At 38.7% G+C, this 25,559-nt stretch overlaps 1 protein-coding gene across 5 annotated transcripts; it reads left to right on the forward strand.

The window, feature by feature from the left end:
* Positions 1-23,438, forward strand: LOC143682523 (uncharacterized). Of its 5 annotated transcripts, XR_013175170.1 has the most exons (7): positions 1-184; positions 559-617; positions 2,177-2,344; positions 5,245-5,332; positions 10,425-10,568; positions 15,116-15,339; positions 16,854-17,038. XR_013175170.1 is itself a non-coding variant. In XM_077159168.1 (6 exons), exons 3-6 carry the CDS (start codon positions 2,319-2,321, stop codon positions 16,908-16,910), a joined length of 315 nt encoding a protein of 104 aa, XP_077015283.1. In that variant the 5' UTR covers positions 1-184; positions 559-617; positions 2,177-2,318; the 3' UTR covers positions 16,911-17,038. The 5 variants fall into 5 exon arrangements, 3 of the variants coding, with proteins under 3 accessions (XP_077015283.1, XP_077015284.1, XP_077015285.1); XM_077159168.1 differs by lacking the exon at positions 15,116-15,339; XR_013175171.1 differs by lacking the exons at positions 10,425-10,568; positions 15,116-15,339; positions 16,854-17,038 and adding an exon at positions 23,175-23,438.
* Positions 23,439-25,559: the final 2,121 nt, after the last annotated feature.

Below are 25,559 nucleotides of genomic sequence, written 5' to 3' on the forward strand. Positions count from 1 at the left end.
AAGCATTAATGACGTTATCCTGGGGAGGACTGCCCAGGCTGCCTCACCCTGCCCTCCGAGCACAGTAACCCACTTCTCTGGGAAGGACCCCACCTTTCAGATGACTCTGCCCCAGGGGCTGGCAGGAAGAAGCCCATTGTCTGTGGAATTTCCCCAGTCTCCACCTTTCCATTTTAGAAACCAGGTAATGTTCATTCCAGTAGTTTGTTGTTCTGTTTGGAGTTTTTTGGGGTTGGTTTGGTTTGGTTTGACCCCCAATATATTGCTCACTTCTCCTGGCTCTAAAATGCCTTGGAATTAGTAAACACTAAATCCAGCTCAGAAAATTTCATAGAGACAGATAATAGATTAAATCAGTTACCAAAGCCAGAGGGCTGGGAGGGGAACAATGAATTCTTGCATAAGAGTGCAGAATTTCTGTCTGCAATGAGGAAAAGGCTGGGATAATAGTAGTGCAATAATGACTACCACTGAATTGTATACTGGAAAGTGCCTGAAATGAGAAATTGAGAGTGCATCTATGTTACTGTAACAAAGGTTTTTTTAAATTCACCTTAGAAGCTCAAAGGAATCAAGAATACTTCAGTTGCATCAACACCCAAAAGAAAATTTAAAAAGTAAGATACAAATCTACTTCTTCACTAACAGCATTAAATAAATGAGAACCTAATCCTTGGAAGCATCTAATTCCATCCCTTCCTGATTCTACCTGGCTATGCTGGAACTGAGTCTCTAAAACACGTCGGACTCTCATGTCCACCAGCCTTCAGAATTTCCTACACTTTGTACCATTCAGAGACAGAGTAGCATTTACCAGGAAAACGACTCAATTTTCATTATTACCCCTGTGTTAGTTTGCCAGGCCTGCTATCACAAACACCTCACAATGGCTTGGCTTGAGCAACAGGAATTTATGGTCTCATGGTTTGGGAGGCAAAAAGTCCAACCTGAAGGTCAATGCCAGGCCATGATTTCTCACGGACTCTGCGTGTTCCGACAATCCTCTGTCACACCACAATCTCTTTCTCCTTATATCTACTCTTCTGCTTTCTACTGACGTCTGGCTTCTACTTCTGCCAACTTCCTTTGCTTTTAAGGACTTCAGCCATATGGATTAAGGCCCACTCTAAATTCAATTGACTCATCTAAAAAGAACATTTGAAGATAATATTCATAAATTAGTCCACACCTTAACTAATAATAACATCTTCACAGGTCCTATTTAAAAATGGGTTCACACCCCCAGGATCACAGGGTAGGACTTAAACATGCCTGTATGGGGGACGTGATTCAATCCCCAATACACCCCACACACAAAGCCACAAGGAATTGTCACGCAGCCCATATTATCTGGTCCTCCGACACTGACCACTCTATTCTCACTGCCAGAAGTTCATGTCTTTTGTTTTCAACTGCTTATTTTCTATCCATTTCAAGGCTCATTTCAAATGTCTTCTCTGCTTTGAAATCTGCCCTCATCCTCCTAATTATAATTAACCTCTTACTCCATATTCAATAGGTAAATATTTGAGTGTTTTAAGGGCAAGAGATAAAAGAAGGGGAAAACATTTGGCATGCTGCTCTTCTACTCAGAGAGAGAAACATTCATCAAATAATCAATAAATTATGTAAAATTAATAGCAATATATGCCATAAATGAAAGGTAACTGGTGCTACAATGGGGGGATTTGACCAACCATGTGTTGTCAGAAACTGTGAAGGGTCTGAGATTTCATCTAATTGGTAAGCTAACAAGTTAGCCTGTCGCCATTTTATAGTCATATAACGATAGAAGACAATACTCCTGAGTCAGAGACAATGACAGTTTATTGCTCATAGCAAAAACAGCAGCCCAGGCAGCATCTTGCTTTGGTTCCCCACACTCCAATCTCCATAGGACAATAGGATGAAGGCAGGTGTTACTTGCACGTGCATTTAGGTGCATCACAGGAGAGGAACTTGGAATTTTAGGAGACTCTGAGCTTTTATATGGCTGTCTTCTGCCTATTCTCCCTTCCAGAGAGGGAAAGAGATTAATGGAGGTAAATCTCCTCCAGAAAAGTGGGGGAAGACATTGTTATTATTCTGGAATGTAAGCAAATGTCTCCAGGGAGAGGAAGCAGCAAGCTGTACCACACCGTGATGTCTCTAAGAATGCATGTCTCTAAATCTCTAGGGATATACTACCTCTAGCTTTCAAGGTTGCTTGTCATTCAAACATGTCCTCTGCTCAGAAAGCCTGGGCCAATGACGAATGAAAGAAATCCATGGAGAACCATCTAACAACATCATGAAGATCTGTGAAGTTCCTTGCAAAAATGAAGTTTGTGCTGAGATCTGAAGGGTAAGAGTCCATGGGATGGGGGTGAGTATAGGAGGGGTCATCCAGGCTGAGGAAACAGCATGTACAATGCCAGAAGCAGGAGAAATGATGACATCTCAAGAAGATAGCTATATGGCTGTAGCAAGCAGAACAAGGAAGAGTGTGATGCTAGATGAGTCTGGAGAAGTAAGCAGGGACCAGACCATGCAGGGACTTGTCATTCCATATTAAAGATTTGGTCATTCATACCAAGAGCAGTGGGAAGCCAAAGATGGGTTTTAAGCCAAGATGCAATATGATCAGAATTGCATTTCAACAAATCCCTTGTTGTTTATGCTGCAGAGGACAGACTGATGTGGAGTTAAGATCCTGCGTTCCTGCTTCCCATAGAGACTTGGATTGTGGTAAAATTCATTGCATTTGTCTGCTCCATGTCTTATTCCTCTTCGTGTGTCTGCTACCGAATGCAGCCCCGCACTTTGGGATTTGTCATATATCATTTATCACTCATCTACTATGCACTGAGCACCAATATGAATCAAAAGTTCCTTTCATTGTTGAATCAGTACCAAGAGAAGCCCCCTACGTTATTACAGCTTCAATTTTAATGTACTTTCATGTATGAGTATACAATTGCTCCTATATCAACTTCTCTACTTAAGATACTTCAATGTGCTTATGACAGGAAAGATCTAACTAGATATAGATTGATGTCATTTTATCAAAATGTTCAGCTGCTCTGAAAAAGAGCACCTGAATTAAGTAAGATTAGGATGCATTTGAATGAGGATTTTGAGCTGTTTTTGATGGCCTTAAATATAAGAAAAAATTCCAAACTACAGCTTTGAATCTGGAGCGGAGGTAAAAATAAAGGAAGTGAAATCTTGACTAGCATGATAAGAGAAGGCCAAAAATTAAGTCAGAGACTGAAAGTGCTTGATCGGTACAAAGGATAGAGGATGTAAAGACTTCAAGTAAGGACTTCTTCAGAGAGAGCTGTTTGGTTTTATATATGAGATACTGTGGAAGTGTTACCTTTTGCATTTTCCCCTTCACCACAAATTTAATAACTTTATTTTCACGGCAGCTCCATCAATTTTAGTTTGGATGTGTTATGATTCACTTCCCCAGAGCGTTTGCATAATATATATCCTGCAGGTTTCATTTCTGTAAATCACTGCTTTGCGGGGGAGAAGGGGAGCAGATTTCAGGCGAGCCCCAGCCTTTGAGTAAATTTTGAGAGCAAAAGGAGATTGCATTTTTTGATTGCCAAGTTATTTCTGCTGTTCACTGAGAAATTATTTTCCCTATAACACTTCTGTTTGTATATTCCATGAAGTTAATATCTGTGAAATCAGTTGATTCTCACTGTGCTAAATTATACCAGAATAGACAGGAGATTGACTTCCTGGTATTGACAAGAGAGGACTGTCAATGCCTGTTGACTTATTATCTTCGGCAGTTGGGAAGAATTACAATACCACACAAAATTACTTCACAGGGTACGTTTAGAGAGCAAAGAAAATTAACGGAGGGAGGGATTCTTAGGGTATTTTTGCATTCGACAGATTTCTATTTCCTGTCAAATATTTCCTCGGAAATGAACTGGAGAAACACGATGTAGATTGATTTAGCCACACCTTAAGAAATGCCTGAGGTTTAATTGCCTCTACAATATTTATGCTTACATAAATAATTCAATGGCAAGTAATTCCAATTTCATAAAGTGCCTCCCATAGAGGCACACGGCTCAAGCCTAAGGACTTAATTGCAGCTTGATGAAGGTATTTAGGTCACTATAACCAATAAGCCATAAAGAACCCTTTTAAAGACATAGAGGAAAGAAATCCATACACTTCAAAGTTAAGCTCTTAGGAAGAAATTTCATATTTGTGGTTGATCCTAAACACTTTGGGTTTCAGGAAACATGGCTCTATCCATGATAAACTTTCTAAAAATACTTTGTTTTCAACATCACCCATGAGGTCACAGCACACAGGTCCTTTAAATTCTCACCTGACTCATAACTTGCCAAATCCCAACCAAAACTATTCCAGCCAATCCTAAAGAACACAAGGGCAATATATAAGATTCTACAAAGTTTTTATGTACCGGGGTAACATGCTAAAACTTACAACCTCCAGATGGGTTCCTGGACAAGATAAGTCCTGAAACCTAGAGTGCCCAGCCTCTCCAGAACATCAACTAGTTCCATCTCCCATTCCATATTATTGACAGCCTCTTCCAACATGAAAAAGTTAGAATGGGCAGAGCCCAAATACCCCTAAAGAGTGGGAGAAAGAGCAAAGGTGACAATGAAGTTATACAGAGAAAGTAGGGTTTAACAAATGAATATGATATCAGAATCATTAAACTGATATTTCTTTTAGTCTCCAGTATCTGAGAGAAGCTAGAAGTAAAAACCCAAAATGATGGAATTGCAACCCATACCAAACTCTGAAATCTAAACTACAACTAATTGCGCTGTGCTTTGAAATGCATTGCCTTTTTTTGTATATATGTTATTTTTCACAAAAAAGGAAAAAAAAGTCGATTGTGATGATAAAAAAATATTTATTCCTTCCAGCCTCCTATATTCTGGAACAGCTAGAAGGAAAAATCTGAAATGATGGTATGGTAGCCCATGACAAACTCTGGGATCTTTCCTATAACTATTTGTTGAAGGGTGCTTTAAAAACTATTGCTTTTCTCTTTCTTTGCTTTGTATATATGTTATATTACACACAAAAAAAAAAGTTAAAAAAAATTCTCACCTGAGTGACCACTTTTCCCTGAGGTGGCATAACCACCACAGAACCCTGAGCACAGGGCTAGCAGCATTTCTCTCCTCCTTTGTGATCACTGTACATTGTGACATTTGTCTCCTTTCATTTGCTCATTCTCTTTCATTCTTCCCACAGACAGAGCTGTATTTTCAGACACAGCTTTTGGATAGAGGAAAAGCTGGTTATCTCAGTCTGTGATCACACTGGATCCTCCATCAATCAGGTGACAATTTTCTCATCTTCCAAGAATTCATATTACAAAGCCAGGATGCAAATTGGGATTATGGTGCAGTAATGAAGATTCTGCTTAAGGCACGTGACATAGCACGGCTAAGACATAATTATATTTTAAGGTATTATTGGCATTATTCCCAGTTTCATTATTTTTCTGTAGATGAATACTACATTTTTACATTAGAAATTCTTAAAATGCCTGTGGGGAGTTATTGAAATACACTTTTCATGATAATAATAAAATGAAAGCCCCTTAAGGGACTATGTAAATATTGAAGTTGGATTAATACTTGTGCTGGTTTGTAAGGATGTATGTACCCTAGAATAGCCATGTTTTAATCCTAATCCCACTTTGTAAAGGCAGCTGTTTCTTTTAATCTTTATTCAGTATTGTATGTTTGAAACTTTAATTAGACTATCTCCCTGGAGATGTGACTCAATCAAGAATGGGTATTAAACTTGATTAGATAGAGACATGACTCCACCCATTTGGGTGGGTCTTGATTAGTTTACCGGGATCCTATAAAAAGGAGACATTTTGGAGAATACGAGAGATTCTGAGAGAGCAGAGAATGACATAGCCACAAGAAGCAGAGAGTCCACCAGCCAGCAAACTTTGAAGATGAAAAAGGAAAACACCTCCCAGGGTGCTTCATGAAACAGGAAGCCAAGAGAGGAAACTAGCAGATGATGCTGTGTTCGCCATGTGCCCTTCAAGATGAGAGAGAAACCCTGACTGTGTTTGCCATGTGCCTTTCCACTTGCGAGAGAAACCCTGAACTTCATCAGCCTTCTTGAATCACGGTATCTTTCCTTGGATGCCTTAGATTGGACATTTCTACAGACTTGCTTTAATTGGGACATTTTCATGGCCTTAGAACTGTAAACCTGTAGCTTGTTATATTCCCCTTTTTAAAAGGCATTCTATTTCTGGTATATTGCATTCTGGCAGCTAGCAAACTAAAACAATACTTAAATAATTTTTATTCATTTTTGAAGACCATTTGCCCTAAATGCATACACTAAAATAAATAAATAGACAACATGGAAAAAAAAAAAAAAGCCAGAGCCCAGTAGAAAGGAAAAAAATCATACATTCTGTCACTTACTAGTTGGAGTAGTAACTGAAATTGGAATTGAATTTTATAACTTATAAAATGATTTGGTTCCATTATCTGATTTTTACTTCTTATTCTAACCAAGTTGTGAGGGCGTGGTATAATTCAAGTTTCTAGACAAGGAAACCGAGGCTCAAGGAAGTTGAGTAATTTTCTCAACGTGAACAAGATAATATATGGTAGATCCTGGCTCAAGACAGAGTCTCCAAGAATGCCGAAGGGGCATGGACTTGCCTGTTTTGTTCGTGACTGGGTCCCTGGAGTCTGGAACAGTGGCTGGGACACATTAGTCTCCCAATAAATCTCTATCACATGAATGGCCCCTAGGCTCTTTGTGCTGCCTCACACCGCCTTCCCGGGACATCTGTGACCCTTTCTCTGACGTATGTCCCCTGGCACAGCCTATTCTCCCCACCACTGCATTTCAACCCATCCTTCAAACCTTGGTGATTATCACCCAGACTTCAAAACAGCACTCACATCCACCTCCGTAAAGTCATCCCAGATGATTCTGCTCATATTCGCTCCTCACGCAGCCATGCACTGTTTTGTAGAGGCTTCCAATCGTGCATCTGCCTTGTCTCCCAGCTCCTCTCCTTCTTCCTTATTCTGGTCAAGCCAGATAAATGTGTGTTAACTGCAAGTGGGATCCACTGGTACTGAAGAATAACTATCTACACAGCACAATTTTGGCAACGCAGCAAAGTGATGCCTTTTAATTCTTGCCATAGCAGTGTAGATGAACGGGAAAGGCTAGATGGTGGATGGGGAAAGCAGGAAGGAGACATAAAGCCACAGGGAAGAATTCTTTTAGGAAAAGTCAACCCATTTCCGAAGAGCTCTGTCGGCCCATGAAACCCCACCAGCTACAGAAGGACAGAAGAGAATTCAGTTTATAGCAGGCGTTTTCACAGTGAATTTATAGAAGAAGGGCTGCACCTTCCAGAACGTGTGCAGAAATAAGTCATGCCACCTGGCTCATGGCATCAGCAATATCCTCATGTGGAGGAATTGGTGATAAATGCAGCACCAGCCAGGAGTTACACCTGTAAATTATAATTGAATCCTGTATATATATAAATACAGGTGGGGTGTGCTGTTTAATAAACAACTTCACTTTTTTTTTTTCACTGTATGGATTCACTCAATCTAGTTTTTGTTTTCATTAGAAAGTGAAGAACTTTTGGGGGACACCTAGCCAGGTAGAACTCCATGCCAGGTGCAGTCACCATCTGGTTGCCTGGCCTAAGCTGATGGAAGGGTAGCTGCCCACCAAGCCCATTCCTTATACACCAGGGTTCAGTCTGGCCCAGAGTAAGAATGAAGCCCTTGACTTGAGTTCCTTTCCTTTTCTCTGTAAGTCTGGGTTCTTACCTGCATGCTTTTCCCATCCCCTGGCCCCTGAAGTCCCAGAGACACTCCCTGGGCCTGACCTTTACCTCTCATATCAAGGCAGTTCCTAAAACCTCCTGTGGGTGGCATTTTTAGGTTACCCTTTGCCCTGGTTGACTGCAGGTGTCTTTCTACTTCACCAGGCTTTCTCTGCGTCCTCAGAACATTCCCTCAGTCTAGCAGAGACGCGGGAGTATGCCCAGTATTTTGCCTTTATCCCTTACAACTGTAGGGGAAGGGCAAATGTTCAATATATGCTTATTGGATTAAAGCTCACTCAATTCTAAGTTTAAGAATGCATAAATATCTTCAGATATTGAAATATAACAATTAAAACATGGTTTCTTAACCTCTGATCTGTAAATGGATTTCATTGGGTTGCCCGTCACATTGTATACAAAAGTTTCGTGGTCGGTACAAATGTTCATCTTTCTGGGAGGAGACTACATAGCTGTCATCAACTTCTCAATGGAATGTTCTACCAAAAGGTAGAGCTCTACTACCAAAAAAAAACCTTCTGATGTTTACAAAAAGGCCAAGAGATCTGACTTTAGCTTCAAATAGTTTGTTTCTGCAGAGTCAACAATCTTCTTTGTCATATAAAGAGGATTGTTGACTGGGGTAGGAGGAAGTCAAAAGGGTATCACTGCAAACATGAGCTTATTCTAAAGCAACTTTACAGAATGGTTTATATTGGAGAATCCACCCTAATTGTCACACATTGATGGTCATGGGCATATCAAGATGCAACAACAGGGATATATGCATGGAGTCTGTTGAGGAAAAACATCTAGCAAAATTAGCTGCTGTCCAAAAAGCAAGGGTAGGGTCTCTTTTGCAGAAACATTTGAGGCATTATCAATTCTTCCCCAAGAGACTCTCTTAATCCTTTCATATTCAAATCCCTCTCTTTCAAAGTGCCTCTCATGCCACCGACCCTGCTGATTTTCCCTTCTTCAATTGTTAACTGGTCTGACTGCCAGATCTTAAATTCCCCCAACATCAATTACATCTTTTTTTAAGATTGGCAGTTTCAGATTTCAGTGGGCGGTGTCTTTGCATGGGATCACTGCATGTTGATTCACTGGGTACAATGGACACGAGACTTAAGCAGGGAGGGCTGCCTAACAGCAGACATTTTATAATTGGCCAGTCAATTAGTGAATATTCTTAGGCTGCCATATTCTAACCAACTTTCTAACTGCTGTGATTCAGATAATAAATATTCACGTAATTAGGACCCCTCTGTACATCAAAATGTTAACAGCAGTGATCTCTAAGTGCTGGGATTATGGGTAATAAAAATGATAACTGACATTAATTGAATGTTCACTCTGCAAGCCAAGCACTTTACAAGCATGACCTCATTTAATATTCACAGAAACCCCATGAGAGCGCCGCTATTATTTTCCCTCTTTTCAAATGAGGAACCTGAGGTTTAAAGAGGTTAAAATACTTACCCAAGGTCACGTTAGTAGGTGGCAGAGCTGGGATTTAACTCGGTTTGTCTGAATTCAGAGCCCAGCTTCTTAACCTCCCCACTTATTTGTATTTCTTTCTCTTATACAATAAAAATTTACTACTAGTGTCATGGGGGAAAAATGGTTATTTCTAAAAACCACTGAGCACAACTGTCACCTTGTATAGTTTTTTAAACCACATCCCCCAATGTGTTTATGGTCCATTTAATTAGCATCGGCAGAGCAGGTATTTAAGTGTTTTTTTTTAAAATGGACTTTTTAGTAAAAGGTTTTTAACCGCTGCCAATCTTTGGTTAGGAGCCTGTGGCATTTGTTGTTCACAAAAATTCCTCTTTGGGAAAGTGCGAGCTCCTCTCCCTCCTCAGCTTACCACTCAGAGGTAAGACCTGAGCAGGTGAGGAGAGGCCAGAAATTGCATTTTATCCTGTAGGGGACAGGAAAGACTTTTTTTAGAATCTGCATTTTTATCATTTGTAAGATATCTGTTTATATTTTTTGTTCATCTGTTCAGTCAATATTAAATGTTAGAATTTCTTTTCCTTTTTATTAATATTAATGTGTTCTCATCATACTTACACAGTAGTATGGGCATGGATGATTCTGAACAGGCCTTAGGAAGGCCACTGATGTCACAAGGTAAAAAAAAGTCCTTTAGGAGCCCTGAAAAGGAAACAGGGAGTTATAAGACCAGAAAACTGGGGCAGAGATAGGGCAAATATCACACAGCCCCTGGGAGTGATTAAGAGATCATGGAAAAAATGTGAGGAGCAGTGCTGGCCTCAGGAGGCAGACTGGAGTGGGAGTGGGGTAGGACAATACCCCATCAGCCCCTGACGTTTCCCCTCCCCAAGACACTGTTGGCAGCAGCTCAGTGGCAGCGTCGGTGCTGGCCAATACCAAGGGAGCTCAACTGAGGTCTGGTGCCCTCACTACTGGAGCAGATCAACACATCAGAACATTAAAATGTTCTTAATTTTAATCTGCATTCTGGTGGTGGGGACCCATTTATAAATAGGAGCTTTGGAAGATGCTATTTCTAGTTATGGTGTGGTTGAACTGAAACAGGGTGGGATTTAATCCAAATTTCCAGAAGCCTCATAAAGAGAACCTGGAAGCCACAGTCACCAATGAAGAGAGGAGGACACCCCCATGTCACAGGATGCTGAGATACCAGCTGAGGAACCCCCAGGACCTCCAGCAGCCAACACCAAAAGGCTGCAGACTCCAGGGGAAAGTAAGCCTTGCCAATATCTTGATTTTGGACTTCTTCTAATTTATTGTAAGTCAATAAATTACAGTGGGTTTGTTTTTGTTTTTAGCAACCAAACAAAATAATGTTTTTTCATTTTTACATAATTTTTTTATTTTTACAAACACATATTCCCCCTTTCTCCTCCCCCATTCCCTGGTAACCTCTAATCTCCTATCTCTGCACAATTGCAATTTCTAGTCATCTCTTGTGTATTAGCTAGGGTTCTCTAGAGAAACAGAATCAGCAGGAGATATCTGTAAACATGAAACTTATAAAAGTGTCTCACATAACCATGGGGATGTAGAGTCCAAGGTCTCTAGGGCAGGCTGCAAACTGGCAAATCCAATGAAGTTCCTCAATGAACTCCACAGGAGAGGCTGGCTGGCTGAAGCAGGAAAAGTGACTGCCTCTTCTGAATCCAATTGCAAATGCAATCAGCTGTGGATGCAGCCAAAGTCATCATGATTTAAGTCCATGAAATGTCCTCATAGCAATAGACAGGCCAGCACTTGCCCAACCAGACAACACCACCTGGCCAAGTTGATGCGTGAACCTGACTATGACATCTTGTAAGCACTGTCATGTACTATGTGTGCCTATGTGCCTTGCTTATTTCATTAAACACAGTATTTTCAAAGCTCTTCCATTCAGCAGCACATCTTATAACTTTTTTATGACTGAATAATCTTCTGTGGTGTGTATGTACCATATTTTGTTTATCCATTCAGTTGTTGATGGACATTTGGGTTGTTTCCACCTTTTGGTTATTGCAAATGATGTTGCTATAAACATTGATGTGTAAGTATCTATTTGAACCTTAGTTTTGCACTTCCTTTGGGTACATCCATAGGAGTGGAATGCCAGGTTATATGGTAATTCTATATGAAGGGGCCACCATATTGCTTTACACCATAGCTACATCAGTCTACCTTCCCACCAACCATGACTTGAGTCCCAACTTCTCCACATACCTTCCAAAATTGTGTGTTTGATTCAGTAATGACCATGCTTGTTGGTTTGAAATGGTATCTCATCGTGTATGTTTCCTTAATTAGGGAAGTTGTAAGTTTACAGAAAAATTGTACAGATAATACAGCTCCCATTTCCCACCTTATTATTAACAACTTCTGTTAGTGGGATGCATTTGTAACAATTCATGAAAAAATGTTTTAATAATCGTACTGTTAACAAACGGTCCGTCATTTACAATAGGGTTCTCTGTGTTCTAAGTTCTATGTTTGCTTTTTTCATTTTTATTCTAGTGACATATATACAACCTAAAATTTCCCATTTTAATCACATTCAAATGTATAATTCATTGGTGTAAATGTTGTGCTCCCATCACCACCATCCATTACCAAAGCTTTACAATCAACCCAAATAGAAACTGTAGACTTTTAGCATAAACTCCCCATTCCTTATCCCCAACCCATTCCCCCAGTAACCTATATTGAGGTTTTTGACTCTATGAATTTGCTTATTCTGGCTATTTCCTGCCAGTGAGATAATAAAATATCTGATTTTGACTTGTATTTTCCTAATGGAAAATGATGCTGAGCTAATGATGTTGAGCATCTTTTCATGTGCTTATTGGTCATTTATGTCTTCTTTGGAGAACTGTCTATTCAATTTTTTGCCCATTTTTAATAGGGTTATTTGTCTTTCTGTTATTGCAATATAAACGTTCTTTAAATATTCTGGATATTACTCCCTTATCAGATATGTGATTTCCAGATATTTTCTCCTATTCCAGAGGTTATCTTTTCACTTTCTTGATAATTTTCTTCAATACACAAAAGTTCCAATTTTTGTTTAAGTCAAATTTATCTACTGTTTCTTTCGTTGTTCCTGCTTTCAGTGTCATATGTAAGAATCCATTTCCCAATCCCAGATCATGAAAATTTGCCCAATTCCTATTGTTTAAGGCAGCCAGGGTGTGATATTTGTCATAGTAGCATGGCAAACTAAGATACCGTATGTCAAGAAGAGCAGCCAAATAGAAGAATCCCCAGTGCCTCACAGGACACCCTGTTGTAGCAACCCCAGGGCCTATTGGACACCGGTTAGACTTTTCAGTTTTTTCTCCAAGAAGTCAATATATTGAAGACTATTGTCACACCCTGAATACATCCATGAATGGATAAAGAAAGGAGAAAATCAAGAATTTCATAACAATGAGATATGGCTTATAAATACCCTAGGATTTGAATTTTTATATATTATAGCTGAATCCATCTGCTTTGTTCATAATTTTTTTCTGTTGTTCTAAAATTAACGACAATTTACAGCCCCAGAGTAAGTTCTATGTGCTGAGCATTAGGCCAAAGACTTAAACTAGATGATCTCATTCAATCCTGTTCCCCCTCCCATTTGGGATAATACTTCTTTTTCATATTTTATAACTTTGTGTTCTTTTTGTAATTTCACACTTTTTGTTTACAGAATATGCCTCATTCCATACCCTATTAATAAAAAGTATGAACACAAAGTTTACCTACATCGGTAGGTAGTATGCCTCAGAGCATAGGTGCACAAGCTATGACCTGTAGGCCAACTCCAGCCCACTGGCTGCATTTGTAAAGTTTGATTCTAACCCATTCATGTTCCTTTGCTTATGCATTGTCTATGGCTGCTTTCACACTACAAAGGTTCAGTCGTGTGACTGTGACAAAGACCATATGGCCTGCAAGCTGAAATGTTTACTATCTGGCCCATTACCGAAAAATTTTGTTGAGTCCTGCCTAAGAGCATTAATCATGTAATTATTTTTCCCATTGTTTTAATTCATGCTATTTGATCCAGCTTTTAAAAAAAATTTTTTTAATGTATAACATATATACAAAGCAGAAAAAGAAAAAAGCAATAGTTTTCAAAGTACTCTTAGACAAGTAGTTATAGGACAGATCTCAGAGTTTGTCATGGGCTACCATACGATCTTCTCAGATTTTTCCTTCTAGCTTCTCCAGAATACAGGAGGCTAGAAGGAATAAATTTTATTTTTATTATCACAATTGACTTTTTTCTTTTTTGTTGTAAACACATATATACAAAAAAAAAGCAATAAATTTCAAAGCACAGCACAACAATTAGTTGTAGAACAGATTTCAGAGATTGGTATGGGTTACAATTCTATAATTTAAAGTTTTTATGTCTAGCTGCTCCAAGATACTGGAGACTAAAAGAAATATCAATTTAATGATTCGGCAATCATACTTGTTTATTAAACCCTACCTTCTCTGGGTAACTTCACCATCATCTTTGATCTTTCTCTCACTCTTTAGGGGTATTTGGGTTCTGGCCTTGTTCTGGCTTTTTACCAGATCATTGAAGCCTTGTTTTGCTCTTTTTTTTTCTTCTTGACTTCTTTTTTTTAAGTCTTCTTGACTTCTTTATTCAGATATAATTCACATAACATACAACTCACCCACTTAAAATACACCATTCAGTGGCTTTTAGTATATTCACAGAATTGTGCAATTCCATTATCAATTTTAGAAAGTTTTCATCACTCCAGAAAGAACCCCATACTCATAAGCAGTCATTCTCCATTTCATCACAATTCCACTCCCACCACCAGTCCCAGCCCACCCTAATCTACTTTCCATCTCTATGGCTTTGCCTATTCTGGACATTTCATATAAACAGAATCATACAAAATGTGGTCTTTGGTGACTGGCATCACGTTTTCAAGATTCATTCATGTTGTAATATGTATTTTTTTTTACTTACTTTCATCACAGTTGTTTATTCATCATGATCATTTTGAAAAACATTTGCATCACTCTGGAAAAAGAAATAAAAAGACAAAAAAAAAACTTATACATCCCATACCCAAACCCCTTACCTTTCCCTCTCATTGAGGACTAGCATTGCAACCTATGCACATTTTTTACCCTTTATCCCCCCATTATTTATTTATTCTGTCCTTATTTTTTTACTCATCTGCCCATACCCTGGATAAAGGGAGCATCAGACACAAGTTTTTCTCAATCACACTGTCACACTGTAAAAGCTATACAGTTACACAATCATCTTCAAGAATCAAGGCTACTGGAACACAGCTCAACAGTTTCAGGTACTTCCCTCCAGCCACTTTAATATACCATAAATGAAAAAGGGATATCTATATAATGCATAAGAATAACCTCCAGGATAACCTCTCAACTCTATTTGAAATCCCTCAGCCACTGAAACTTTATCTCATATCTCTCTTCCCTCTTTTGGGAAGACCTCCTTTTTAAGTCATAGGATGAAAAGTGCCAGACAACGTATCTGTATAGTGCATTTGTGTGTATGTACTTAATGCTGATAAAACTTATTTAATGACTTTTACTATGTTTAAGTGGATTACATTAGTTTAAATGTTAAACTTGTTCAAATGAATAGATATGAACTGACAAAATAGCTGTAATGATTTATCACTATGGTAATGGTGCACATAAGCCATGATAGTCCTTCACTGCCATATAATAACCAGTCTGCTGGGTTGGCATGTCTAAGTGGGGCCATTCCATGTGTCTGTTGACTAGGCCAAGGAGGTTGGTCCAAGGAGGTTCCCCTCAAGGTGATGGCAGAAACCCATACACTTCTTAAGGACTAGGCTCAAAACTAATCACTTCCAACTCATCCTATGGACCAAAGCAGGTTGCAAAGACAGCCTAATTCAAGGGGCAGGAAAATATACTGCAGAGCCGTGTGCAAGGCTCCAGGAAGAGATGAGGAGTTGAGGCCAATGATGCACTCTATCACACAGGTATTTATATATTTATATATTTATTTTTATTTATATTTATTTACTTTTATTTATATTTAATTATGCTTTTATATATATACTCTAAACCTCTAATTTCTTTAACACGTTTTTTACATTGTTTATAAACCATTTGCATTTCTACTTCACTATACATTTCCACATTTAATCTTGGCAAAGGTCCTATGAATTCAGTGTTACCACGTTGCCTTTTGGATATGAGGAAGTTGAGTCAGGACATCTGACTTGTCCAAGGTCAACAGATTGGACCTTGAAGCCAAGTCTATCTATTTCCAAAAACTTTTCCTCAAAACCATATTTATATTATTATAGTTAGTGCAACTGAGAAATTGGCTTTTTGATTAAAATAAATTTAAATTACAATGGCCACATGTGGCCAGGGATTACCATATTGAATAGTACAGACTAGGGATGGTGGGACCACAAGATAGAAGAAGCTTGGGCCCTGATTCATCATGTAAAGGAGAGAGAATATTCTCCCTGGGATGTTACATGAGTGAGAAATAAACTCTTAATGTATTTAATCCTTTATAATTTGGGGGATGTGGGGGATAGAGTCTATTTGTTTTTACATAACCTGCTCTAACTTATACCTCTGGAAAAGTGATTCTAATTAATTTAAACGTGTTATGGAATTCACCAAACAGGGGTAAAGCAAGGGACAGCTTGGCAGGTGAGATTGGAAATAGATAGGAAGGAAATGGAAGAGATAAATGTCTCTTAAATTGGTTTGGCAGAGGCCAAATAATGGCTAGTACGTTGGGAAGCAAAATAAGGTATATTAAGAAACAGAAGTCTTAATATAGTTATAGCTTGATATTTTTATTGGTTCCTTCTGACTGGGTTACAAATTAAACTTACTTTTACTACAGAATTAATTTGCCCTTTCACTGGTAAATAAATTATCACTTTGAGGCAAACTGACATACAGTACACAAGCATAAAGATACCTTTTAAAAAAATACAATGATTCCCTATATCCGCTGCATCTTTTATTGGTATTTATTGTAACCCAATACCTCTAATGAGTTGTGAAACTCTACAGCTCTGCACACTTTCAAAACAAATAGCAACGCTCTAGTAGCTCCCCAAACACTACTGCCACCCATCTCTTCCAGACATTTACCCTGCTTTGTGGGTGTGTTTATGCTAAAGTTCAAGAAAACAAGCTTTATTCTTCTAGTAGAGTGGTGAAAGAAAACGTGGGCCATCCACTATTAATTGGCTATTAACATTTTAATTTTGAAGGCTGGAAAAAATTTTGGCCCGCTGCTCTCTTGCACACTGTTACATGTGGAAATCAGATGAAAATGAAACGAATAGTGAGACAGTAAAACACCAGAAAACTGTGATTGCTTTTTAGCTTTAGTTTACTCTATAAAAGCACTAAGCCCCACGGGGAAAGGTGACCAGGATGGACATAAATGGCGGTGAGTCCTCATTAAAGTCAAGTTCATGACTTGGGCAATAATCCCAGTTCCATTATCCGCTCGCAGGTTGCACTGTGCCTCCATCTAAGAGAACTTCTGCGCCCTTGGCTGTGGAGACTGTGATCAGAATGTGAGAACTCTGGAGTCAGACAGTGCCACTTCGTAATGTCACCCTTCGTTTGACTGCTGAGTTGTGGGAGCAGGTCACCTTTCTGAACTGCAATTCCCTGATCCATGTGAGGGTTAAAGGAGCTAGCACTTCTAACACCCATAGCACATGGTAATTGCACATGGCTAGGAGTCTATACAGGTAGCTGTGACCTATTTTGAAGGCCCTCCATCTCTTCCTGCCCAACTCTGCCTCTTATACATACAATTTTATGTTCTAAATGGCAATACTGGCCCCATTTCGTTTTTAAAGACTCAGAACTCATTCAATTGAAATCAGTCTCATAACATAACCTGGAAATGTAGACACCTTTTAGGAAACAGGTGAAAAGGAAGTTACAGGTAATGTACACAGGTCACTCTGGTTAGGCAACAGGAGATGGGAGATGAGTAGATACTTCAACTCTGTTTTAGCAAGGTTTAACCTCCCTCTGTTACGTGGATAGAGTTTGCTGTTTTCCTTACTTCTGATGGTTTTCTGAGTCAACTGCATTTCCTTTTATCTTATAAAGAAAATTATTGCAAGCACATAACAGATGCCTAAGGCTGGGGCCCCCAACTTTCTCCTTTTTGTAGCCTTGGATTCATGTGGTTTGCATGTTTGCTTTACGTTTAATACGTGCTTTGCTAGACATGGTTGACACCTGGACACCAATCCAAATCCAAGGTCATGATCCAGATTGGGATTTAAAAATAATGAATACCAGGCAGACAATAGTGACTCAGTGGCAGAGTTCTTGCCTGCCATGCCTGAGACCCAGGTTCGATTCCCAGTGCCTGCCCATGCAAAAATAAATAAAATAAAATAAAAAGGATGAATATCTGTGCTTATCAAGGATCCACCAAGATCACTGAATGAGTTCATAGAGGACAAGTATCCTAAAAAGGACCCGTATGGAGCCTGAATGCTAGGATTCCCTGCAAATCTCTTTCTCTCTCTTCTTACTTATTTTGGCTATTGGTAATGGTAGAAAGATTTCTACTGTGAGTGGATTATTAAAAATGTCACCATGAAGAGAGGGCTTTCTCAAACTCATCATGTTTGGTCAACCAATTAACACTCAAACTTGTTTTATGTGTGTTTCTATCTAAAGACAGTATATTGAATGTATATGATTGATTCTTTATTGATTCACAAACATTGAACTCATGGCCAGCAGCACAACTCATGACAGAGTGAAGCTTATCTAAAACTTATGTTTTCTGCATAAGACACATCTCAGCCTTCCTGTGCTTCAGCATTAAATTTGGTGGTCATTTTAAAGAGAAATCATGAATAAAAGGCACAAAATGTGGAAAAAATCTAGCACTAACTATACTGCGAAAGGGACACTTTTTACAGTATGAGAACTGAAACAAAAAAGCAGAACATTGCCGTGTTTGAGCTCAGCTTGGAACTTGCACGCTGAGCGACTCAGACTTCTCACTGCTCTGTACCTGTCTGTGAATGACTGTGAAAGTACTGGGGATGTGGATTTGGGGGTGACAGATCAATTTTAGTGAGTAGGGGAGTTTGCAAATGCAAAATCCACAGGTAATGCAGGCCAACTGTACCTGGCGTCATTTGATGTGTTCCCATGAAGGGAATGTAAACAAAAGGATAAGTGTCGCCTCCTGGCTCAGAGAGCTAAGAAGACATTGCACCTTCTCTACACTTTCCATTCTGGATGCCAATGTTCAAGGTGACATTGAAGATGGCATAGCCACAACAGGGAAGAATTCTAAAGCCCTGACTCACATTTCAAAGGAGACTGCCTAACCAGAGACACTCACATTGAACTTTTAGCAAGTGAGAAATGAACTGTGTATCTACTTCAGAAGCTAGAGTTCCTTTAACCGGTAGCATGAGTTTTAAAAATGAAAATATACTCAATGCAATCCTACTACTGGTATCTGACCATTGTAGTATACAGGGCTAAAAGAAACAATAATTTTACTGCATTAAAATGCAGTCCATATACCACCTTTTTAGTTAAGGTGTAATGGAGAGGCTGGAGGGAAGGGCCTGAAAATGTAGAGCTGTGTTCCAGTAGCCATGTTTCTTGAAGATGATTGTATAATGATATAGCTTTTGCAATGTGATTGGGTGATTGTGAAAACCTTGTGTCTGATGCTCCTTTTACCTACCTTGTCAACAGACAAGTAGAACATATGGAATAAAAATAAATAAATAATAGGGGGAACAAATGTTAAAATAAATTTAGTAAATTGAAATGCTAGTGATCAATGAAAGGGAGGGGTAAGGGGTATGGTATGTATGAATTTTTTTCTGTTTTCTCTTTATTTCTTTTTCTGAGTTGATGCAAATGTTCTAAGAAATGATCATGATGATGAATATACAACTATGTGATGATGTTGTGAGTTACTGATTATATATGTAGAATGGAATGATCATATGTTAAAAATGTATGTTGGTATGTTTAATAAATAAAGTAAATTTTTTTTAAAAAAAAGGAAAAAAATACAGTTCATATATACTGGTGAGAGGGTTAGTTGGTACCAACACTGTGGAAAATTGTTTAGCAGAATCTACGAAAGCCAAACCTTGACGTATTCTGGGACCCAACTGCATATAATCCCATCAGAAAAGTGTGCACATCAAAAACACGTACTAGAATGTTTAGAGCACCACAGTTCATAACAGCCAGATATTGGAAACTAACCAAAGTCCTTCAGCAATAAAATGGATAAAGTATGGGCTATTCACCCAAAGAAATATTGCTCAGCAATGAGAAAAGAATGATCTGTGCCATGCAACAATAAGAATAAAACTCACAAACATAATTTTAAGCAGAAGAAGCCATATAAAATAATGCATACTGTATGATTCCATTTATATGAAAGACAAAAACAGACACAACTGATCTCTGTGATAAGTTAGGGTAGTGGTTATCCTTGGGTGTGGGGAATGACTGAAAGGAAGCTGAAGGGAGGGTGTTTTTGCATTATTATTACATTTTAACTTAAAAAGTTTTTGTACCTGTGTCTAATGCTCCTTTTAACCAGGTCATAGACAGATAAGTTTAAAAATATGGATAAATAATAGGGGGGAAAAGCGACAAATTAAATCAGTTAGATGAAAATGCAAGTGGTCAATGAGAGGGGTAAGGGAAATGGGATATATGAGTTTTTCTTTTTTCTTTTTATTTCTTTTTCTGGAGTGATGCAAAATGTTCTAAAAATGATAATGATGATGAATACACAACTATGTGATGATATTGTGAGTTACTGATTGTACACCATGAATGGACTGTATATGTGTGAAGACTTGCCTTTAAAAAAAGTGTTTTGTGTTATACATTAATTATTGGAGTACTTCTTTCTAAAATTTTTCATGTCCTCTCAAAAAAATTCATACTGGGTGGGAAAAGACAAATAAAAAGATTTACTCTTCTTGCCTGAGGGCAATAGAATCTGTGATGAATGAATTTCTGTACAAATGATCAGCTCCAATCAGGACACTTTAGAATTCCTTATTTTTTTCAGAAAATAGGCCCATTGTCTACAGATTACCTACTTCCTCATCAAATTAATTTCTCATCTAGGATACAAACAAGAAATGTGTTCATATTTAACAATTAAAATTCTATCGTAATTTCACACTCAACAATGCCTTGCATTCATAATTTCAGTATTAGATCTGATTGAATATGATTAAATATGGTCTATGCCTTCTAACACAGATTGCATGATGGATCTAAATGAACTCATTAGTAGCTAATGCTGTAGAGAACTTTCTAAATGCTAATGTTTAGCTGCCTTTGGCGCATTAATTAATTTAAAGATTGTATAATTATCAGAGCTTTTGATTCAAGTGCATCTACAAATTTTTATTATTGGATAATGCTTATTTGCATGAGCATAAAAAATTAAATTATGTCATCCAAAGATATGTGGCATAATCAAACGATCATACAGGTTATGGGGTTATTATTGTATTTTTGTATTTACTGGGAAAGGGAAAAGAAAAATGGGAGGGGACATTCTTTTTAACACATGAGGAGTCAAGTCCTTTATAAATGCTTGTCATCAAAATGGGGGCAATAAAAACAAAATGAGGGACAGGAAAGGAATAGAATGATGGGAGAACATGGATAAAATACTAAATCCAGTGCACGGGACAGAAGGAAAGGCTACCCAATGTAAAAACAAACAGTCCCGTCCTAGAAATCTAAGCCAGAGAAAAACCAAGCTGACAGGAATACCATAAATTCTAGGTCATTGTTTTGGAACCTGATAATTGGATTCTTATTGCAAGGACCTTAAGTTCACCCGGGGTTATTAGAAAATCAGCACAGTTGGAACACATTAGAAATTTTTGGATACTTAATGAGTTTTCTTTCACAGTCAGGGCCAGGATTGTTAAGGGGTAGTCACCTCCACCAAGTGATCTAAGGTGGATTTCTGTATTCACTCCTAGCCCCTGTCAATACACTGTCAAGGAGAGTACAGTCTAATAGAGAATAACATCATAGGATCAAACCTAAGAGCAGAGGTAAGGGTAAAGCGCTGGAGGCACTCTGAGGAAGAGACGTGAAACTGGGAATATTTCTTCCCCATCATTTCAGCTATTAGGGAACTGAGCTGCAAAGAAAGGTAATATGGTAGGGACAGAACTGTAAATAAGGAAATATTTCTAGGCTGCAACCTTCTGTTTCTCTATTAATGACAGGGTTTATAAATATCATCGTACCATATGCATGCAGCACCCACAAGAGAGGATTTTAACCAGAACAGAGCCAGCATAAGCAGGATTTTCAGTGATGTCTTCTCACTAATATTTAGTATAGTTTGAAAAGTTCGGGAGTTTGGAGGGGGGTTAACATTGATTCTTTCAATTATGCTTGCAAATGAATTAGACGTGCAGGAGGACTCAGTAGGAAAATTCAGAATTCCAGGAAAGACAAAAGTGAAGCCATGAAAGCTGACAGAATGGCGATTTAGCTTGAAATCTATTCATCCAGGCACGAGACCATGGCCAGGAGAAAGACAGAAGGCTTTGCCCATTCACCATTCCATATCACCCCAGCACTGCCCAACATGGGATTTCAAAGTCATGTCCAAGAACCATTGTCCTTCATGGTTGAAGCTGGATCAATACTCCATCAATATACGATCCAACAGGAAGGGGGAAAACAAAGTCTACAGATGGCAGCTTCTCCTTTTATCTGGAGAGTACTTAGAAGCTGCACCGACAGCTCAAATGGAATCGCATGACTACTGAATGTGTGCTGTATGATTATTAGGGAAGGAAGAGGAACTGCTAGTAGGCATCATCCCATTACTGGCACCACAAGAAGGAGTTAGGAAAGCTGACAAATGCACGGGCCTCCTAATTGGATCAGTCAAAATCTCCATCTCAAGAAAGTTAGGGCAAACGAATTGGTCCTCGAGACCTTGAAGAATTTATATGCCCAGATTAGCAGAAAGTTTGGTCATTCCTAAGTATCCTTCCTCTATGTCCAATCTCTGTTTTGCTCATGTTCCAAGTTACTATTACCATTACTAATGAAGTCAAAAATCAAATGTATCCTCCTGTGACCAAAGATTTCACAATCATAAATAATTTCATATGTTAGCAACTGACGACCACCTAACCTGCTGATAGTGCTATCATTACTGGTGGTCTAGTTTGCAAGCTGCCGGAACGCAGTATACCTGAAATGGAATGGCTTTTACAAAGGGAATTTATTAAGTTGCAAGTTTACAGTTCTACGGCTGTGAAAATATCCAAATTAAGGCACCAACAAGCGGTTACCTTCACTCGGGAGAGGCCAATGAAGTTCGGGGTTTCTTTCTCAGCTGGGAGGGCACACCACATAGTCTGCTGGATTTCTCCCCCTGCTTCCTGTTTCATGAGGCTCCCCTGGGGGCATTTTCCTTCTTCATCTCCAAAGATCTCTTCCTGTGTAGACTCTGTTGGTTCTGGTGACTCTGTTGGTTCTTGTGGCCCTAAAGCTTTTTCCAAACTGGTTCCCTCATAAAGGACTCCAGTAAGGAATCCCTCTTTGAATGGGTGGAGATACATTACCATGGTAACCATCTGATCAAAAGTTACACCCAAAATTGGGTGAGACATATCTCCATGGAAATGATCAGAAAGGTCCCAGCCAGCATAGTTGATTGAGGATTAAAGGACATGACTTTTTTCCGAGGTACATAACAGCTTCAAACCTGCTTAACTGGAAAGTAAAGAACTGCTCTGGTTCTTGTTCTCAGATGCCTCCAGATAGCCAGAAGCAGCTCAGTCTCATCCTTAAAAACACTTCAGAATTCTTCACACCTGGGAATTTGGACCCAACTCACTCCAAGCCTCGGGGAGTAAAGAAGTCCTTTGCTTGTCCTTTTCCACCTCTTATGCTCCTAGGATGTACATATTTGCAAGATGATTGACAGTGATAACATGCATTCCCTTCGGTGGATTCCAGTTCGCACCACAGAGTGTGGCCTGGACCTTATGGCTCCAATAAGACAAAGATAAAGCATAGCCTGACATTATCACATTTCAAGTCTGAGTTATTTCATCCTAGGTATGATCATTTTGTTAGAAAGGCATTTTATTAAAGTAACTCAATGTCAGATTCAGAACGCAAAATAAATATCACTTAGCCAGAATGTGGTTGTTGCATGCTGTGAGACCAAGTACTCGACATTCTAGTCAAAAAGTATTACTGTATAACATGCTTTATTTAGCTCTTGAGCACTCCGTAAAAAAAATCTTGGATACTTTAGGTAGTTCCTAGGTGTTATTAATATATCGTACAATATGTTCTGAACATCCACCGTGAGCAATACAATAGAATAAATTTTCTCCTTCCATTTTCATGCTAGATAGAAGACAAAGAATCCACTCATGAGAAGATTCCTGACATTTAATGAAATAAAAGTAAGGGTAAGACATTGTACTATCAGAGTTCTGGGAAATCATTTCATACTGAAGTGATGAGGCTTCAAAGAAGAGGTGATATTTGATCAGTCCCTTGAGCAATGATGGATATGAATAGACAGATCCGAGAAAAAGACTCAAGGATTGAAAAGTAACATGAAAAAGAAAAGGAGCAACAAAACAAAACCCGCATCATGACCTTGGACTAGTTAGTACTTTAGGTTAGCAGTAGAGAAGGTTATGTGTTGGTTGAGTAGTAGGAAATGAGGCTAGGAAAACAGACTATGCTAAACTTTGGAGTGATTTTACTTCTCCATCAAGTTTGAACCTTAGCTCCCTTGACCATAGAGGGAAATCAGACAACTAAACATAAGAGACTTTAAATAATATTAGTCTCTTATATTTGGTGTATGTACATTTTTACGCCCCAAATTTAGAGGTTTGTTTTTTCACCCCTACAGAATTTTTAATGTGAAATTATTTCCCAAATGTCAGTCTTTCTTTAAATATAAGCTAATTTCCAACAGAAGGCTTTTTTTTTTTCTTTTTCAGTTGCAACAGGTTTGGAGAACTCTAGAACTTGGTCCTTTAAAATAAATATCAGACACCCCCATACATACAATTTCTAGAAAACTAAGTTGCCAATTTTAAAATATTGGAAGTTCAAGTAACATAATGCTACACATTTAAGTTTCTAGTTATTTCGTAAGTGGTCCCTACCATATGCCATGCCCAATGTATGCTCTGGGGCTACAAAATTAAATAAGACTAATAGAGCCCCTACATTCAAAGAACTTCCCTCTGGCATGGAAAAAGGACACTGAAATAAGGTGTACTGGTTTGAAATTGTTGCGAACCCCAGAGAAGCCTTGTTCTTTAATTCTCATTCAATACTGCTGGGTGGGATCTCTTTGATTGTTTCCATGGAGATGTGATCCACCCCTTCAGGGTAATATTGCTTACTAGAATCCTTTAAGAAGGAAACATTTTGCAAAAATATTTAGAGCCAACATAGCCAGAGACCTTTGGTGATACGGGAAGAAAACACCTCCAGGGAAGCCATTTGAAGAAGCCCATAGAGAAAGCTACCAGACATAGCCACATGCCTTCCCAGATGACAGAGGTGGTCCAGATGTCATCAGTCTTTCTTGAATGAAGGTAACCTCTTGTTGGTGACTTAATTTGGACATTTGCACAGCTCTAGAACTGTAAACTTGCAACTTAATAAATTTCCTTTTTAAAAGCCATTCCATTTCTGGTATATTACATTCAGCAGCTTTAGCATATCAAAACACAAGGTAATACTAAAGAGTTCCATTAGCACCACAGTATATCAAATACTGGGTGCTGTCGAAACATATAGGAAGGACAACCCAAAATTGAGAGTTTAATAGCGCTGCTTGAAGGAAGCTGTATTAACTTCCTATTGCTGCTAAAACAAATTACCCCAAACTTGGTGGCTTAAAACAACAGAAATTTGTTCTTTCACAATTCAGAAGTTGGGAAGTCTGAAATTGGTGTCTCTGGGCCAAGATCAAGGTGCAGTGGAGCTGTACTCCACCCAGAGGCTGTGGAGGAAAGTCTTTTCCTTGCCTCTTCCAGTTTCTGCTGGGTGCCCGCACTCCTTGGCTTGTGACCCCATCACTCCATTCTCTGCTTCCTTAGTCACATGGCCTTCTCCTTTTCCACCCACGTCATGTCTTCCCCTGCCTTCCTCT

The sequence above is a fragment of the Tamandua tetradactyla genome, chromosome 5 (assembly GCF_023851605.1).
Source record: "Tamandua tetradactyla isolate mTamTet1 chromosome 5, mTamTet1.pri, whole genome shotgun sequence".
NCBI lineage: Eukaryota > Metazoa > Chordata > Mammalia > Pilosa > Myrmecophagidae > Tamandua > Tamandua tetradactyla.

What these genes read in the sequence shown, in the direction of transcription:
- LOC143682523 (XM_077159168.1), top strand. Translation starts at nt 2,319, where the DNA reads ATGAAGTTTGTGCTGAGATCTGAAGG. An exon ending in CTGGATCCTCCATCAATCAG is followed by an intron (nt 5,333 to 10,424) that starts GTGACAATTTTC and finishes CCAAATTTCCAG; the next exon opens with AAGCCTCATAAAGAGAACCT. An exon ending in GCTGCAGACTCCAGGGGAAA is followed by an intron (nt 10,569 to 16,853) that starts GTAAGCCTTGCC and finishes ATCCGCTCGCAG; the next exon opens with GTTGCACTGTGCCTCCATCT.